At 45.5% G+C, this 16,611-nt stretch overlaps 2 protein-coding genes across 2 annotated transcripts in view; one reads left to right on the top strand and one right to left on the bottom strand.

The window, feature by feature from the left end:
- TNR (tenascin R) overlaps nucleotides 1-16,611 on the bottom strand; it is an 847,456-nt gene that overhangs the window by 709,964 nt on the left and 120,881 nt on the right. The gene's annotated exons all lie outside the window — the stretch shown is intronic.
- LOC138293875 (uncharacterized) lies at nucleotides 14,390-14,896 on the top strand. The gene has a single exon (XM_069233174.1). It carries the CDS (start codon nucleotides 14,390-14,392, stop codon nucleotides 14,894-14,896), a length of 507 nt encoding a protein of 168 aa, XP_069089275.1.

Below are 16,611 nucleotides of genomic sequence, written 5' to 3'. Positions count from 1 at the left end.
ACATCAAGGCAGATATTCGACTCTTGCCCATTCACCCAGAGGATTTTTCATTGCTTGGCATGCAGTTGGATGGGGATATCTATGTGGACAGTGTCCTCCCTATGGGTTGTACTATCTCATGTGCCTTGTTTGAAGCTTTTAGTACATTTTTGCAGCGGGTTTTCACGAAGGTGGGTGGGTATCATCGGGAAGAGTCTCATTACTTAGATGATTTCCTGTTTGTGGGTAAGGCAGAGTTTGGGGCATGTGGCAGGGCGTTGAGGTGTTTTCAGCAGTTAGCACTTAAAATGGGGGTTTCTTTGGCTCCAGAAAAGACTGAGGGTCCAAATACTGTACTAACATTCCTGGACATTGAATTGGACACTGATGCACTCATAGCACGACTGCTAGTGGACAAAGGGGAAGAAATTTTGTTTTTTCTTCGCCACCTACGGTTGCTACACAAAGCTGAGTTGAAGGTAGTTCAGCAACTATTGGGCTTTCTGAATTTTGCTTGCAGGATGGTACGGGGCAGGACGTTTTGCCATGCTATGTTGGGCACATTACTTCCCCATCACCGGATTCTGATTTCTGTGGGGATGAGAGCGGACATCAGGGTCTGGGAAGCTTTCCTTACACAGTTTAATGGGTTCTCCATGTTTTTTTGGGAAGAGGTTCAGATCTTCTTAGACTTGGTGTAAGTTTCTGGTTTTAGCCTGTTTTGGGATGGCAGATGGCGCGTGGAAGCTTGGCCTCAACGTTGGTTGGCTCAAGGCAGTATAGCCTTCATGGAACTTTTTCCTTTGCTGGTGGTGCTGGCGGTGTGGGAGGAGGAGTTAGCTCATCGGACAGTAATGTTTCACGTGGACAACTTGACAGTGGTGGACTTGGTGAATAGGCAAAGAGCAAGGGATCACAGGGGATTGCAGCTGTTACAGCATTTCATGCTTTGTTGTTTAACTTTGAACATCATATTTAAGGCAGCACACATTCCATGGATCAACAATTCTATTACTGATTCACTGTTTTGTTCACAATGGCAATGTTTTCACAGCTTGGCACCTGGTGCAAACAAGCACAAAACGTTGGTCCCGGCGGAAATTTGGGAGTGGGGGGCATGATGGTCTTTAGGCTCGTTGAGAAGTCATTAGCGGAGTCCAATTGGAGGAGTTATCGTCTGGCATGTTTGGAGTTTCAGTCTTTTAAGGGAATTGAGGAGCAGTGGTGGAGTCAGGATCAGAGTGCACTTGAGGCACAAGTGATACGTTTTGTGTTGTTTTTGATTCAAAAGGGTTTGTCACCTGCAACGATCGGGGGCAAGTTAGTAGGGGTGTCATTCTAAAGGAAGTTGTCTTTTGGTTTCGACCCAGCTAAAGATGACATTCTGGGTAGAATGTTAAAAGGGTGGGGAAAAGAAACAATAGGGCAAGGTAAGGCATTGAGGGAGGCCATCACTTTTGAATTACTCCTGGATTTGTTGAACATGCTGCCTGTTTGCTGTACAGATGGATATGAGGTTGCCCTTTTTTGGATGTGCATGATATGGATGTTTTTTGGGGCTTTCCGTGTGTCTGAATTGTTGTGGGTGGGCAAGGCTGTTGGCGTGAAACATAGGGAGGTGCGATTGGAAGATGACTGTTTGGGCATTTGGCTAAAGAGGTCCAAGACGGACGAGCTTGGTAGAGGGAAATGGGTGTGGTTGAGTAAAGGAGGAAAAGGTGAAGTGTGCCCGATCGATGAGTGGGGTAGCTATCATGCGTGGATGGTATCTGCGAATGAGGGCGTGTTCTGTCACACGAATGGTGAGAAGCTTATGGAATTTTAGTTGTTGGCTGTTTTGAGGATGGCTTTGTGGGGAATTGGACGTCAGGCAAGTAACTTTCAGACCCACTCATTCCAGATTGGGGCAGCAAATGCGGCTTCTCAGCTTTGGTGGGATTGGACACAGATCAAGCAGATTGGAAGGTGGCGTTAGAAGTGTTGTGAGTGGTATGTGCGGGTATGAGAGTTCGGTTTTGTGCGTGGGGTGGTGTGCCCAGGGGGAATGGGAAAAGGGGGGCTGTTTTGTTCGCTATACTGAAAATTGCTTCTTTTTACAGGATGTGTGAGTGGCTCGGAGAGGTCCAAGGTGATCACGTGGCAATTGAGGCATCCCTTCATACACTGAGCAGCAAAATATGTGGAGAAGCAGATCTATGGACTCTCTCTTGGATTGCCGGGCAGTTGTCATGAGGTTTTGGGGTGGGGGAAGAGCAGTAGAGATGGGACAATTTGCTACCTTTTTGACATCCATGATACCAAATTAGGGTTGTCCTGATGTTTTAGTGCTTCACTTGGGGGAGAATGATCTGGTACGCCTATCTGAGCTCACCCTACTGCAACACATGCAAGGGACCTCTTCTTGCTTTGGCAGAGGATGGCTGAAACTTGTTTAGTGTGCACAGAATTTGTGTCCCAGAGGAAATGGAGGGGAGCAATGAAGCATGAAGCAATTGACAGGGCTAGGAGGAAACTCAATCATGCAATGAGGGTTTTTTGCTGGGCCCATGGCATCAAGGTATTGGCGCATGAGGGGATCAAGGAGGAAGAGGCAGTATATTTTGATATAATGGGGTGCACCTTTCGGACATGGGCAATGCATACTACATTTTGGAATTACAAGATTTGTTGGGAGAGTTGTGGGGTGAAAAGGTGTGGTTCGGGGATACTGCCTGAAAGGTTTGCAGTGTTGCAGTGGTTTCACTGGTGGGGCAGCAAAACAGCCCCAGTGGTTTTGCTCGGTGGCAGTAGCGGGGGGGGCATGGAGAGTCAAGTGCAGGCCTATCCACCCTTTCAAGAGGAAGAAGAAGCAGGTGAAGGATCACAGTGTGGGGGGATGCTCAAATGGGTAGGCCCTGGATGGAAAGTGTGGATAGTAGGTTAATAAAGGTAGGGCCTGGATGAATAGAGGCAAAAGTGGGGAACGAAAGTGAAAGGTGGGGCATTTCAAAAAGGGGGTGTGGAAAGGAAGCAGGAAGGTTTTGAATGTTTAAATTATTCAAATGTTTGATGTTCCTTGCAATCCTGTCCTAATAAATGGCCTTTTACACCATACGAGAATGTGGTGGTGATTGTGTCACGATGAAGGGCCCCGTGGAGAGCAGAGACGCTGGCTATTCTCTCCATGGGATCCTTCATGTCGTTAGAAGGGTCACAAAGATAGGATTGGAGGGGGGAAGCAGGGGAGGGTTTAGGGCTGGACTATAAATAGTTCGAGTAGGGGAGGGGTCAGTCTCTTTTGCTTGGTAGCTGACGCGCTGCTGGAAGTTTGGCCAGCCACCTACCCTGCATGGTTTTGAGCAATTTGACATATGTTTTTAGAGTTGGGGGGGTTAATTTGAGTTTTTGTTTGCCAGTTTAGAGCGTGTAGTAGCTGGGTGGGGTGGAGAGTCAGATGCGGGCCTGTCCACCCTTCCGGGGGGGGGAGAAAGAAGCAGGTGAAGGACGCCAGTGTGGGAAATGCCTGAATGGGGACGGTATGGAAGGAGAGTGTGGATAGTAGGTGAATTGAAGTGGGGGCTGGGTGAACAGAGGCAAAAGTGGGAAACGAAAGGGAAAGGTGGGCATTTCAAAGGGGCTGTGTGGAAAGGAAGCTGGAAAGTTTAGAATGTTAAAATTATTCAAATCTTTGATGTTACTTGCATTCCTGTCCTAATAAATGGCCTTTTACACTATAAGGCATATAAGGAAATGTGGTGGTCACTGCGTCATGATAGTTGGGCGGTGTCAGGAAATAAGAATGGGCATTTTCTATCCATTTCCTCCTCACACTACCTGATGCAATTAATTCATAGGCAGGTGTGGCTAAAACTCCAGGTAAAATTAACACGCAGAGTAAAATAAGCTTTCCATAAAAAGTCGAAAAGACTATAAAAGCACAGTATTAGTGTCCAGACTGTTATTGCTGAGGTCATGAATAATTCATGATAATGGCTGCCTGGGAGCATCACATGCAGCGTGAGAAGCGTAAATCTCCCTGGAGTGAATTCAGTCACAGCCAGTGCTTTAAATGGGCCGGTACTCACAGGTATTGAGTACCGGCACTTCTTAATTTTCTCACTCTGAGTACCGGCACTACTCTGCTGCCTAGGAGAGTACCGGTACTCATGAAAGGTAGGCTTATTAGCTGCTAGTGCTGGTGAACTGTCAGAGTTGAACCTGCCTCTGACAGCTAAGGTGCTTCTGTAGCCCTGAGCCAACCCCCGCTGAGCTATTCAGCAGGGATTCTGTACCTAATGCCTGGGTATTCACCATCACGCTGTGTTTGACAGAACAGGGTTCATTCAGGCCCTCTGCTGTCAATCCCATTCACACTACTGTAAGTTCAAACACAGGAATGGAGGCAGCTCCGCTGACAGCCACAACCAAGAAAGCCATGGGAGGAAAGAAGTTTAAAATGGCTTTTAATCCCACTGGAGTCTTTTAAAAAGCGAATGAAAGAGGTGGAGAATCGGGACACTTTAAGCAGGACTGTGTGGAATGCTTTGTGTGTTGGTCTGTTTGTTTCTTTCTGTGTGTGTGCATGTTGAAGAATGTATAGTGTTGTGCAAAACGACAGCAAATAGTATGGCATTAAGAAGCTGCTAATATTACAAAACGAAATGTTAAAATATCATTGTGTTTCGCTTTCATTTCCTGTAACAAGGTAACTTGTTCTGTTTATTTAAACACATTTCTCATGTGTCTTGGTATGCGCTGCAAGGGTATATAAATCGTAAAGTATTCTCATGTCTTGCTTTGGCCCCGCCCCTAGCCCCACCCACCACACTACTAGCTGATGCTAATGAGTACCTGCACTTTTTTCCCCCTTTAAAGCACTGGTCACAGGGCAAGGCGCTTGAGGGTGCGTGGGTACAGAGTGAGGTGGTGGGGGTTGGGGGTGTAAAGAGAGAGAGAGAGTAAGGGAGGGAGGGTGATCGCGAGGAGAAGACAAGAAAATATAAGGGAGTGACGGAAAGAGATTTGTGAGAGGTTATGAAGAAAGAGGAGGGGAAGAGACGGGCAAAGAGAAGAGAGAGGAAGATAGAAAGAGACTGAACGAGATTAGAAAGAAGGGTCATGCAATGGACAGAGGAGCGGGACGAAATGGAGACAGAAGAGGCGGACACAATAGGAGGGCGCGATGGATGTGGAAGAAGAGAGTGCTGGAGAGAAAGGGGGCGGCGGACGTGACTGGGAGGAAAGGAGAGAGTAGAAAGCAGTAGGGGAGGGTGGAAAGGAAGAAACAAAGAGACTAAATAGAGAAGGGGGAGGGGTGCTAGGTAAAAAAAAATAGGAAAATATAAAGGGTGCGCCTCATCAAGGGGAAAGGAAAGGGGAAAAGGAGAGAGGTGCGGTAAGTAGAGAGAGATGGAGAGAAGCAGGGAGGGAGGGAAGGGACAATGTAGTAAGAGAGGTACTGAGGCGGGGAGGAAGAGTGGAGAAGAGAGGAATCAGTGACAGAGCAGTGAAGGGAGAGATAGTGAGAGGTGCAGGAAGAGTGGGGAGGGAGGAATCACTGACATGGCGCTGGAGGCACACTGGGCACGAGGAGGAAGACTGGGAGACGGAAAGGCACGCTGTCATCCCCCTTGATAAACAGCTGCCGGTGCGCGCGCCGTCAATCATTCTTCCCGTTTCCCCTGAGATCAACAACTGTCGGTGCAGGTGCAGTGCGGTGGTCAGGCTCCGTGTTCCTTCCGGGTTGCAAAAGATTAATGATCCTAAGTGACGTGTAAGTCGTCATTATCCAAACCTGACACCATTGGGCGGGGGGGGGGGGCGCCAAAGGTTCCTGACCATTCAAGTTTTATAGTCCTGCATAATCTCTTGCTCCCGGAGGGTAAATCCAGCGTGTCCGAAGGCAATCAACAATCCAATCAAGAAATGGAATAGCTGCTTCTTCTGGCTGTTATTCAGCTTTGGCCTCTGTAGGTTTACCTCTGTCTGGATACATCTCTCGGACATGAACATGGCTGTTTCTCTCAGATCTGTATTGGGCGCCTTAAGACCAAAGAGGTCACTGACAGTGTAGGGGAAGGGAAGGCATGGATATCCATAACCTACATTCACTGTGGCACAAAAGGCCCAAAGGATACATAAAGATGATGGGCAAGCATAAGGTGCCTTTTGGTAATTTAAAACTATTGTAAAATCACGTTGGGATTGGGTCTGGCTTTAGAAGAAGGTTGGCCTGCTGGCGGCTTTTGCCTCCTAGCTGCACCGTAGTTTGCTCACACTGTGGTGCCTTCATTTGCTTGAAGGGATGAGATGGGATCACTCTATTATTTGACATCAGTGTCTACATTACTGGGAAATGCAGTGTAAATAATTGCTATCATACTGTATGTGATGCTTATTTGTTAAGAGTCAATTGTATACACCTATGTTTGCCATACTCAAGTTAAACCAGACAGTTTCCCAGTAATAATCCGATTAGTGTTTTGTAGTTGAAATTATCTGTGTCCAGCTTTATAATCCAGCGTTACCAGTGCCTTGATCTGTGTGGTGGGAAGTAAGTAAGTGCTCTGTCTAAGTCTCTGCAGGGATGAGTAACGCAGGCCTAGGAATGAGGAACGTATTTAGAATTTGGTTGAACAGGGTACTTCACCACAAATGTGGTGGACTACTCTATCCACCAAACTGATGGTCCACCCTCTCTATTTAGAATCCATCATGGATGCACAAGTGAGTCAATTTGATAAATCTGTTTTCCAGTCAGAATTCCAAAGACAATTTTTTCGAGATTGGAAGCAGGATGGGAGGAGAGTTTGAAGATGCGTTTCACTGTACAGGCATTTTGTGTTAGACATTTCTAAGGTTGACATTGTGTTATTCTGCCTTCAATGAGGTAAAAGAGATTTGTGCATCTTGGGTAACAATGAAGGTAAATAATGCACTACTAAAGAGACAAAGGGATATGTGGTCCTACAGTGACATTTTTGTAGCCATCTGGCATGACAGGGAGAAGCGGGTGATCAAATAAACTGTCCTGTCTGAATTCCTTCCTCACATTTGAATGTGGCCCTGAGCTCGTTATTTTAGCAGGAAAAAATAATACACCTAGTTAATAAAATTGGTCCCAGTGGCTATGCTTCCACATAAGAGGCCAGGTCACGTTGAAAATATATAGGTGACTGTTCATTTAATATCCTGCGTTCTACAGCATATTGTCATATTCCTGTTCTCTGACCACATATTTCCAAAGAGAAAATAAGGAATGTGCACTGTTTATGTTTTTTTATCTAGTGAAAAATACCTATACACATGACAAGCCTGCCCACATTTCGGGATACAGCAATATTTTATTTGTTATCGAACATTAAAGCATCTGGATACCCTCTTGGGTGATTTGTGTGCTACATAAATCAATATAACATAACATATTGCAATTTGAACATATGCATCCAGTGATATAAGTCCAGGCATCAGCATTGGAGAGCATATGGTATTAGTGGTACCTATTGTACACATACAGCAGACTTGCCCAAGAATAGTGGATCCGTGGAAAGAAGTTAAAGATCCTGTCATGAAGGTGCGAGGTGTATACCGAGATACCTTCACTAAAATGTGCCTGGTACATATTGGGGGAGGTAGACAAGTGGAGATGGCTGGCTTCGTGTTAGAGTTTATGGCCACCGACATTGACACAATAAAGACATAGGGCCTAGTCATTGGGTCTGTGGCTGCAAAGTTTACGATTACAAAAGCATATGCTTTGCAATCACTGAATTCAAAGGGCCGATGTATCTAAGGCACATTGGAATTCACAAATGTCTTTGCGGCTCTGTGTACACTTTCGCTCATTACAGTCATGAGGAAAAGGGGAGGGTAAATGGGCATCCTGTCCTCCTAACCATATACAATGTGATGTAACAACTGTTTGCAGCCACAGTTGCAGTCATAAACTGTTGTTTGGATACCGACATGTAACAATAGTGGTGATATCCATTTGCAAAGTGGAAGCTTTCCATGAGGAGCTGCTTTATCTTTGTGGATGTTGGCTGTAGACATTGGTGGAAGTGCTCAGTGGTCCATGAGACTTCTGCATGCTGTCCTCACTGTCCTTCTCATCATGTCAGGTTGGACTGCAGTCACTGTCCCTTTAAGAAACAAAGTTGCAACAAAAAATCGCGATTTTGCGATTTGGAATGCAGGAATGGAGGTCAGATGTTCTCCAAAGGCCTTCATTCCTACATGCCAAGTCCTTTAGGTAGATTTGAAACATAATCCTGCTTTATTAACATTAATGGAGCTAATTTCTGTAAATCCTATTGAAAGTAACTTTTCTGCGGCAATGGATCAGCAAATCTGTCTTAATAATAAGCACAAAATACGCCACGCAGACTAGTGGATGTGCAAACACAGCAACGGCTTTGCCTTAGTTTGTACATCAGGGCTATGAAGTCAAGGAAAAACCCCTTCACCTGTGAAAAGTGTTATAGGAGACATTGAGATTCCATTAGTGAACTAGTCCATTGAGGGCAGTAACACAGCGTGGAATGTTTGTATGGGCCCAGTCTATATTCATGCAAACATTGGCCTACGTGCCCAGACTGAACAGATTGGAGACCATGCTTACAAAACCAAAGGCTGAGCTGGCAGTCCTGTTGCCCCACTGCATTTTTGCAGTAAACGTTTTTGAAGAAAGAAAGGACTTTCAAGAGGGTAGCCACCTCTTACAAGCAGTTGGAACCCCCTAAAAATATTTGCCTGCTGCTCTGCATGTTTACGGTTCATGAAAATCTGTCACACTGCTCAGTGTAAATATAGAAAAACAGAGCAGCACTATTTTTAGTATGAGTTGTGCAATAACTATGTGAAAGGCAGACCTGCAAACTTTTAAAGCAATTCTACTACAGGAGTAGGGCCTTGAAACGGCGGGGCTGGTGTTTTGGATAGGATTTTGAGCTCGTCATCCCCTGGTCAACGTTAGCGGTAGTGGAGGGGACCACAACCAGTGGGAAGGGCTTAGGGCTCAGCACTATCCATGCGTACCCCACCACCCTTCAAAAAAAACAGTTGAAATGCTGTGGAGGTTGTTGCCGAGGTCCTGGTGAGGTTGTAAACCCCCTACTGGATGGTAGCTTTGAAGAGCTTCCAGACAATGAGCTGGAAACTCGCTCTCTGGATAGAGTTCCAGCTCACTGTGTGTACGCAGTGTGATATCGGCTCCTCACCAGGTGACTGTGTGAAGACAGCCAATCAGTGCAGAGGCGCGTGGGCTGGCAGGTCTGCATAGGTCATGCTTGTGTTAAAGCTATTTTCTGCATGATGCTAAATGTTGCATTAGAGTGTGAAAACAAGATTAATTACACTCTTCAGTACAAATTTCAATGTGAGGACAGGTTGTATGCGAGAATATGCTAGTCAGAAATGTCATGTGACACAAATATAGTGTCCTAAAATGTAGTTTTGAAAGATATCATCCCTTTGGGGGTAGATTTACTAATATTAAGTTTAAGGCAGCAATATGTTTGTATATAATATTTAGGTCACAATGTTTACGTCACACAATATTCTGGCCACAATATTCCCCTACCACTCTGGAGGACAGCCATCCAAGATTAAGCCACATATAATGTATAGTTTCTCGGAAACTGCACCTCTTAAGCATAGGAATATCATTTCATATTAAGCTTGTCCACGTGTGCCTGGTTTCATATGGCGCTAGAATTTCATACATTGCTGGTCATGCTATTTTTATAGATCTGGTTTTGTTTGAAAATCGGAGGGTGTCTGCGTTTTCCCCAGTCTGTTCTGTCCCCCCATTGACTAGGCCATAGAGGAGATAGCCCTCCTCAAAGCAATCCATTTTGTGAAGGACTCATCTCATTGTTTTGCTGGAAAGTTGATCGACAGTATCATTTGCACAGCTAAGCGCTACTTAGTTTTGCACGTGCAGCAGCACTAATTAATAGGAAATCTGTTTTTTAGAGCAAGACCTCCTTAACTACCTAGCAGAAAAAAACTTCTAGGCCAATATTTATACTTTTTTAACGCCGCATTTGCTTCGTTTTTTGACGCAAAGTCAACGCAAACTTACAAAATACATTTGTATTTTGTAAGTTTGCGCTGCTTTTCCATAAAAAATGACACAAATGCATCGCTAAAAAAAAGTATAAATATGGGCCCTAGTTTTCAACGCTTTTCATGTTTCCAACCAATGCCTCAACTATTCGCTTAATTTAGTGATTCTACCCACAACCTACTGCGATCCTATAATTTGATCATATTTAAATTTGCACATTATATGAGTGTATTACAATCCAGTACATTGTACTGTACCGCAGGTGCATTTATATAGAGGTTACTATCCCCGACGAGGTGTTGAAATGTTAAGGGCATGAAAGTGCCAGCAATGTGGCCAAGCCATACTACCACATGGATAGTAGTTCACAAGAGCAATAGTAATAATAATTAGGCCTGGGCGTAATTTCAATTATGCCACAGTAATCAGAGTAATTTTGGTAATTCTGCATTACTCTGTGATGTAGAATTACTGATGGTTACACAATTAGTACTGCTCACATAATTGTGAGTAATTTGGGTTGAAAAATCTACCTCAAGAGCACATTTAGCAGGTGTGTGACCCTGCTCACGCTCGCGATTTTTGTTCTACTGCATTTAGTGCTATTGCTTAGCGCAAAATGCAGCTTTGCGTCCATTTTGCATGCAAGGGTGCCTTTCGCGCTAAGCAAATATCGCTAATTGTTAATAGTAAGTTGGGGAGAAACTGTACCCAAGACCCATTTAGTGCTATTTCTTAGTGCACATGCATTTTCACACCCATTTTAAAAGCAAGGAGACATTTTGCTCTACAAAAAATGGTGCTAAATGCTAGGAGCTAGGAGTACGTAGGGGGAAAATGCTATCTCAATAGCACATTTAGCGGGTGCAAGCAGGTGCTCATGCCCACTGTTCATATTCTGTTGCATTTACCGCTATTTTGTAGCATAAAATGCATTATTGTGCACATTTGAACTCGGGGGGCATTTGTGCACTAAGACATAGCGCTTAACACAGAATTACTCTTTTCACATCATGAAGTGGAATATCGCAGAATTTTCAGGTAATTCTGCATGATTACACTATACTGAATTATGCAAGTTAACCCCACTCTTAATAGTAATGCTAGCAAAGGTAGGACCGGCAGGACCGCTCTGATGTAGTGCTTAGAAGACATATGAGACAAGATAATACATGGCAGAGACCTGGAACTCAATGGGAGAGGGTGCCACAGGCGCAGAGCCGATTAGGTCAGAACCAGGGATGGGTTTCAGAGAGTCTATTATTCCACTGGGATTTATTCTTATCTGAACATGTAAGCTGCTCCTATTTTAATGTGGAACGTCAATAAAAACGTGTGTGATAAGCAAAATAAAAAACACACGGTTTCGGCTCTGCTTCCTGCCAGTACTGGCTTCCCTTCATGTTCTGCAGTTGATTTACGACCAAGTAACCCCTGGAGCATTGTGTTTCTCTTCCCAGGCGCTCGAAGTGCCCACAAGGCAGGACTGTGCTGTAGAAGATGTCATTGTGTTGCTGATAAGGGAAGCTGAGCCACAAGGAGGAAAACTGCGTTTCCAGGATCACACAGTTTACTCAACTGAGGAAGCTAGGCTTCAAATGAACAGTAATGTGTCAGGGGGCAAAAATAGCGACCTGCCAAAACATTGGGGCATATTTATGAGCCCCTAGTGCCACCACTGGAGCGTACCTTTTCATGACGCTCTGGTGGCGCTATGCCCTGCGCTGTATTTACAAGGTGGCATTAAGCACTTTTTGTGGCTTAAGGCCAACTTGTAAATATGACCCCTTCACACACAGCCCTTTGCGTGGAAGAGACATGCAATGGGTATTTCTGTGGGCGTGCCACATCAACACCTATTGAATTTTGACGCTTTCTCAGATTGACGAGTTTTCGTAAACCTGAGGCACCGCCAAAATCGAACCGGACACAAGGGGTGGCGTTAGCAAAGCGCAATGAGGAGGAATATTTGTATTCCTCCTCTTTTTTTTGCTTTTTCTATGTGTGCTGCATTCTGCAGCACGCATAGAAGGAGCAAAATGCCATGAATGATTGTGTATGTGCAGGAAGGTGTCTCTTCCAGCACATAAACAATCACTAATGACGATTTGGCAGCCCACACAGAAGTGCCAAATCGCCATTAGTGATTGTTCATGTGCAGGAAAAGACACCTTCCCGCACATAAACAAACACACCCCTCAACACAGACAAACTTGCACACTGGTGCAGGGATGCCTGCATTGGCGTTGGCAGTTAAATTTAGAGCCAGCGCTGGGGACAACACAGTGATGCGTCGTATTCAAATAAAATACGGCGCATCCCTGCGTTGTGAAAATGACAGGGCGCAACGCTGCCAATTTTGGCGCAGGGTCGTGCTCCATGATTTTCCTATAAATATGTGCCATTGTGCCTTAAATATTGACTAACACCATATCATGAAAGTAAGCATACACAGGTATACACAGATTTAAAATTGTGAACTTCACATCTGTGAACCTCAAAGGTAAATATATCGTCATCGCACAACCCAGAGATAAATTAGGAGGTCAGTATTAAATTCAAGATATTCTGGTAGGGATTGTGGCGGAAAGGAGGAGCGGGAGTGAGAGGCAGGAGATGGGACATTACAGGGTAGGAGAGAGAAGGGTAGAGGGAAGAGGGAGATGGGGAGATGGATGGAGAAGAGGAAAGGTATTGCGGCAGTTTGCCGACAGAAAGGAAAAGGGGTAGAAGATAGACGCAGTGATAGTGAAAGCATAGTGAGAGGAGAGCGAGTGACATGTAGCAAAGAAGGGAGGAAAAGGGAACAAGAGACAAAAAGACAAATGGAAGAGTCAGTGGTGGGAGAGAAGCAGGAGAGCGCCGGAGGGACTGAGGAGATGGGAGCTCAGGTGAGACGGAAAGAGGGAGACGGAGAACAGTGGGAAGGAATTGGAGAGCCAGAAAGGTACCATGTGAGAGTGAAGGGAGAATGAAGCTTCGAGAGTCAAACATAGAAGACGGACAGAGCGGGAAGAGAGAGCGAGTGCCTGGGAGAGGCAAAGGTGGGAAGGGAACAGCCAAGGCGCAGGGTAGCAGGAGAGAAAGAGAGAGGGAAGGGCAGCAGAAAGAGCGCCAGAGACTGAGGAGAAGATGAAGAAACGGCGAGGGGAAGAGGAGAGGTAGATGGAAAGACAGGCAAGACCACGGAGAGAAAGAGGGCGAGAGCACATGCAGCGGCAAAGCGGAAACTATGCCGAGAGAATGATAGAAAACGACAGAAAAGAGGCAGAGGAGCGGTAGATGGACAGACAGAGCGGACCCCAGCAAGAGAGAAAGGGCGAAGGGTAAAGAGAAACGGAAAGAGACAGTGAACAAGCACATGAAGAGGCAGAGATGGAACTATGCCGAGAGAATGATAAAAAGTGACAGAGGCGAGGTAGATGGGACGGCACAGTGTGAGAAAGAGAAGGATTAGGAAGCGAGAGGGGGGTAACTGTGGACAGCTACAAGTGGAGGCAGAGTGGGGACCATGATAGAAAGCAACAGAGAAGCGACAGGGGAGAGGGGGAGAGGGGGGAGGGTGAAGAGCGAGGGAGAGAGACCGCAGGAGGCGCGTGCGGCGGCAGAGACAATGACAAGTAAATGAAAGCGGAATATGGAGGCAGAAAGGCGGTCACTATGACCGGAGAGCAGGGGAGGGAAAGCCAGAGATAAGTGACAGAGGAGGGGGCAGGGAGGGACACAAAGGGAGCCACGGCAGAGAGGGGGGGGGGAGAGCAGGACGGAGATGAAATGGGGGCGAGAGGCAGAGGAAAGGTGCAACAGAGCCAGAAAGAGAGCCTCAGCCACAAAGCAGCGCGGGAGAGAGGGCCAGAGAGACGGTGACAGAGGAGAGGGGGCTGTATCCACGGACGCCGCTCCCTCGCACCTGGCCCAGCAGCGCGGCGGCGCTCCATCCATCCATGCATCCAAAATCACTTACAGCTGTAATAGCAGGAGGCCGGCTCATGATTGAGGTTAAATATAAATCCCCGCCAGCAGGCGACATCTCTAGAATTGCAAAACAGACAGACATACGTAGAGGCGCGGGAGGTGAAATGGGAGAGAAGGGAGAGAAACGGGAAAGAGACGGGAACAGAAGGAAGCCGCAGGGGGGGAGAGGAGAGAAACGGAAATGAGAAACGGGAAGAGAAGGCAGCTGGAAGGGAAATGAGGAGAGAAAGGGAGAGGCATGGGATAGGAAAACAGGGAGAGGAGGAGAGAAAAGCAGAGCAACTGGATCGAGAACCGGGAAGAGAATGGAGCTGAAGAGGGAGAAAGGGAGAGAAGTGGAAAAGAAAAACGGGAAGTGAAGGGAGAGGAGGAGAGAAAAGCAGATACATGGAAAAGAAAAACGGGAAGAGAAGGGAGAGGAGGAGAGAAAAGCAGATACATGGAAAAGAAAAACGGGAAGAGAAGGAAGCTGGAGAGGAGGTGAGAAAATCCGACAGATGGAAAAGAGACGGAGGAAGACGGAAGCCGAAGAGGGAAAGAATGATAGTAATAGCGAGGAGAAATGAGAACCCAAGGAAGCGGGACGGGAGAGAAGGAGAACAATGTGAACGAGAAACAGGAACAGAAGGAAGCGCGAGGGAGGAGAGGAGGAGAGAATTGGGGAAGAGAAACTGGAAAAGAAGGAAGCTGGAAAGGAAGAGAATGAGATACATACGAAGGAGAAACTGGGATCGAAGGAAGCTGGAGAGGGAGAAGAGCACAGAAGGAGAGAAGAGAAATGGGAAAGAGAAATGGAAGCTGGAGAGGGAGAGGAGAAGGAGAGAAATGGGAGACAGGGACACAGGAAAGCGGCGAGGAAGAGAAGAAGAGATATGCGGAAGAGAAGGATGCTAGAGAAAGGGAAGTGGAGAGAAATGGAAAAGAGACACGGGACTAGAAGGAAGCGGGGAGGAGGAGAGATAAGGAAGACAGAGAGAAGCAAGAGTTGGAAAGGAGATAAGAAAAAACCTGGAGATAGGAGGGAGAAGGTAAGAGTGAACACACGAGTAGGAGAAGAAGTAGAAGAACGAGAGAAAAAGAACAGAAAGGGAAAGCGGACAGGTGGGAAGAGAGTGGTGAACGAGACAGTTAAGAGAAAGACAGGAATAGAAGAAAATCAAAACAGAGATAAGGTCAAGAGAGAATGAAATGAGCAGTAAAAGAAATGGGAAAGAAGAGAAACGGAAAAGAGGAAGGATAGAAAGTAATATATATATATTCCCCCAAAAAACTTAAATAAAATACTGAAATTCACAATATAAGCTGAGCTACACAAACATAACTCGCCAAAGCACTGCTTGTGACTTTGCACGTGACGTCAGTAATGCCATTACGGGTGTCATACGTGTGACGTCATTGCTGTCATCACAGATAGACCTTTTATGGCGTTACCTGGAGCTGTAAGGCAGCAATACCACGGATTGTCATTGTATGTCTTCATTGCAACTTGACATAGAGAGCAAAGGCTGATCATGATAAATTATTGATGCGAGAGATAATAAAAAGGCAGAATATGTACAACGGTTTCAATTTAATAATTATCATTATAAATTATAAAACTACGTATTTATAATTTTGTATTATTTAAATACGCTCGAAAAGTTTAGGGGAATTATTCCGAACGTTATGGCTAATTTGAGATATTATTGTATTGAGGGAATTATTCCACTTTAAAAAAAAGTGACTTGAGCATATATAAGGCTCTCTTGTTAAACAAGAATGCATATCTGGTACTATCGTGATATTTACGTCACGTAATGCCAGTTCATGGTCACTTTTACTGCAACCTTTTCATTTATATTATATCTGTAAAACATCTGTTTTGGCCTGCAGAGATTTAGGTCTATGTAACTCTGCCGACGAAGATGAAACATGCCACACCATGTCCGATGCCCCAGTATTACCAGTAATTAACCCATCTGTGATTTTAAATGAAAGCTCAGGTGTGAGCTCAGAAAAAGTACATGGGGTATTATGATTGCATAGCTCATCATAACTGGCCACTCTCAATGTTTTAGGTTTTGAATCAAAGCCTTTAGTGAAGTTTCTTCTGGAGTTTGTTATTTTGTATAATATTGAAAAAACACTGATCTTAATATTTATCCAAACATTATTTAAACTCTCCCCCTTTATGAATTAAATATGCATCATGAAACGCAATGACATTTCGAGAGTGTATGGGTTAACATATGATTTCTCAAATATTTGATTTTGTTTTGTGACAATATACTTTCCAAAAGCTCAGCGCTCCCCCACTCGCCAGCACCTGCCCATGCCCACAAGGTACTGGTAACAGGACGTAGCCTTAAACCATGTGCTGTACTCACAGCACCTCAGTTTGCACTGGGGAAGGCCTTCGACAATGCCCATTGGCCCCTGGCTGCAAAGAATGGGTTTTAGTTCCATCTGCCCTACCATGCACTGGACACAACATCCGGGCATGCACAGCAAATAGTGCGTGCAGGTCTCAGGTCTTTGAGTGAGTACTTGCCACAGGACGTTATCTTCCTCCTGACCACGTGCAAAGAAGCCGCCTTTGAGCACCCATTGGTTAACTACATTTTACCATG

This window comes from Pleurodeles waltl, chromosome 4_2 (genome assembly GCF_031143425.1).
Source record: "Pleurodeles waltl isolate 20211129_DDA chromosome 4_2, aPleWal1.hap1.20221129, whole genome shotgun sequence".
Lineage (NCBI taxonomy): Eukaryota > Metazoa > Chordata > Amphibia > Caudata > Salamandridae > Pleurodeles > Pleurodeles waltl.
Note: the sequence above shows the minus strand (reverse complement) of the source record. Positions and strands in the feature narration are given on the sequence as shown.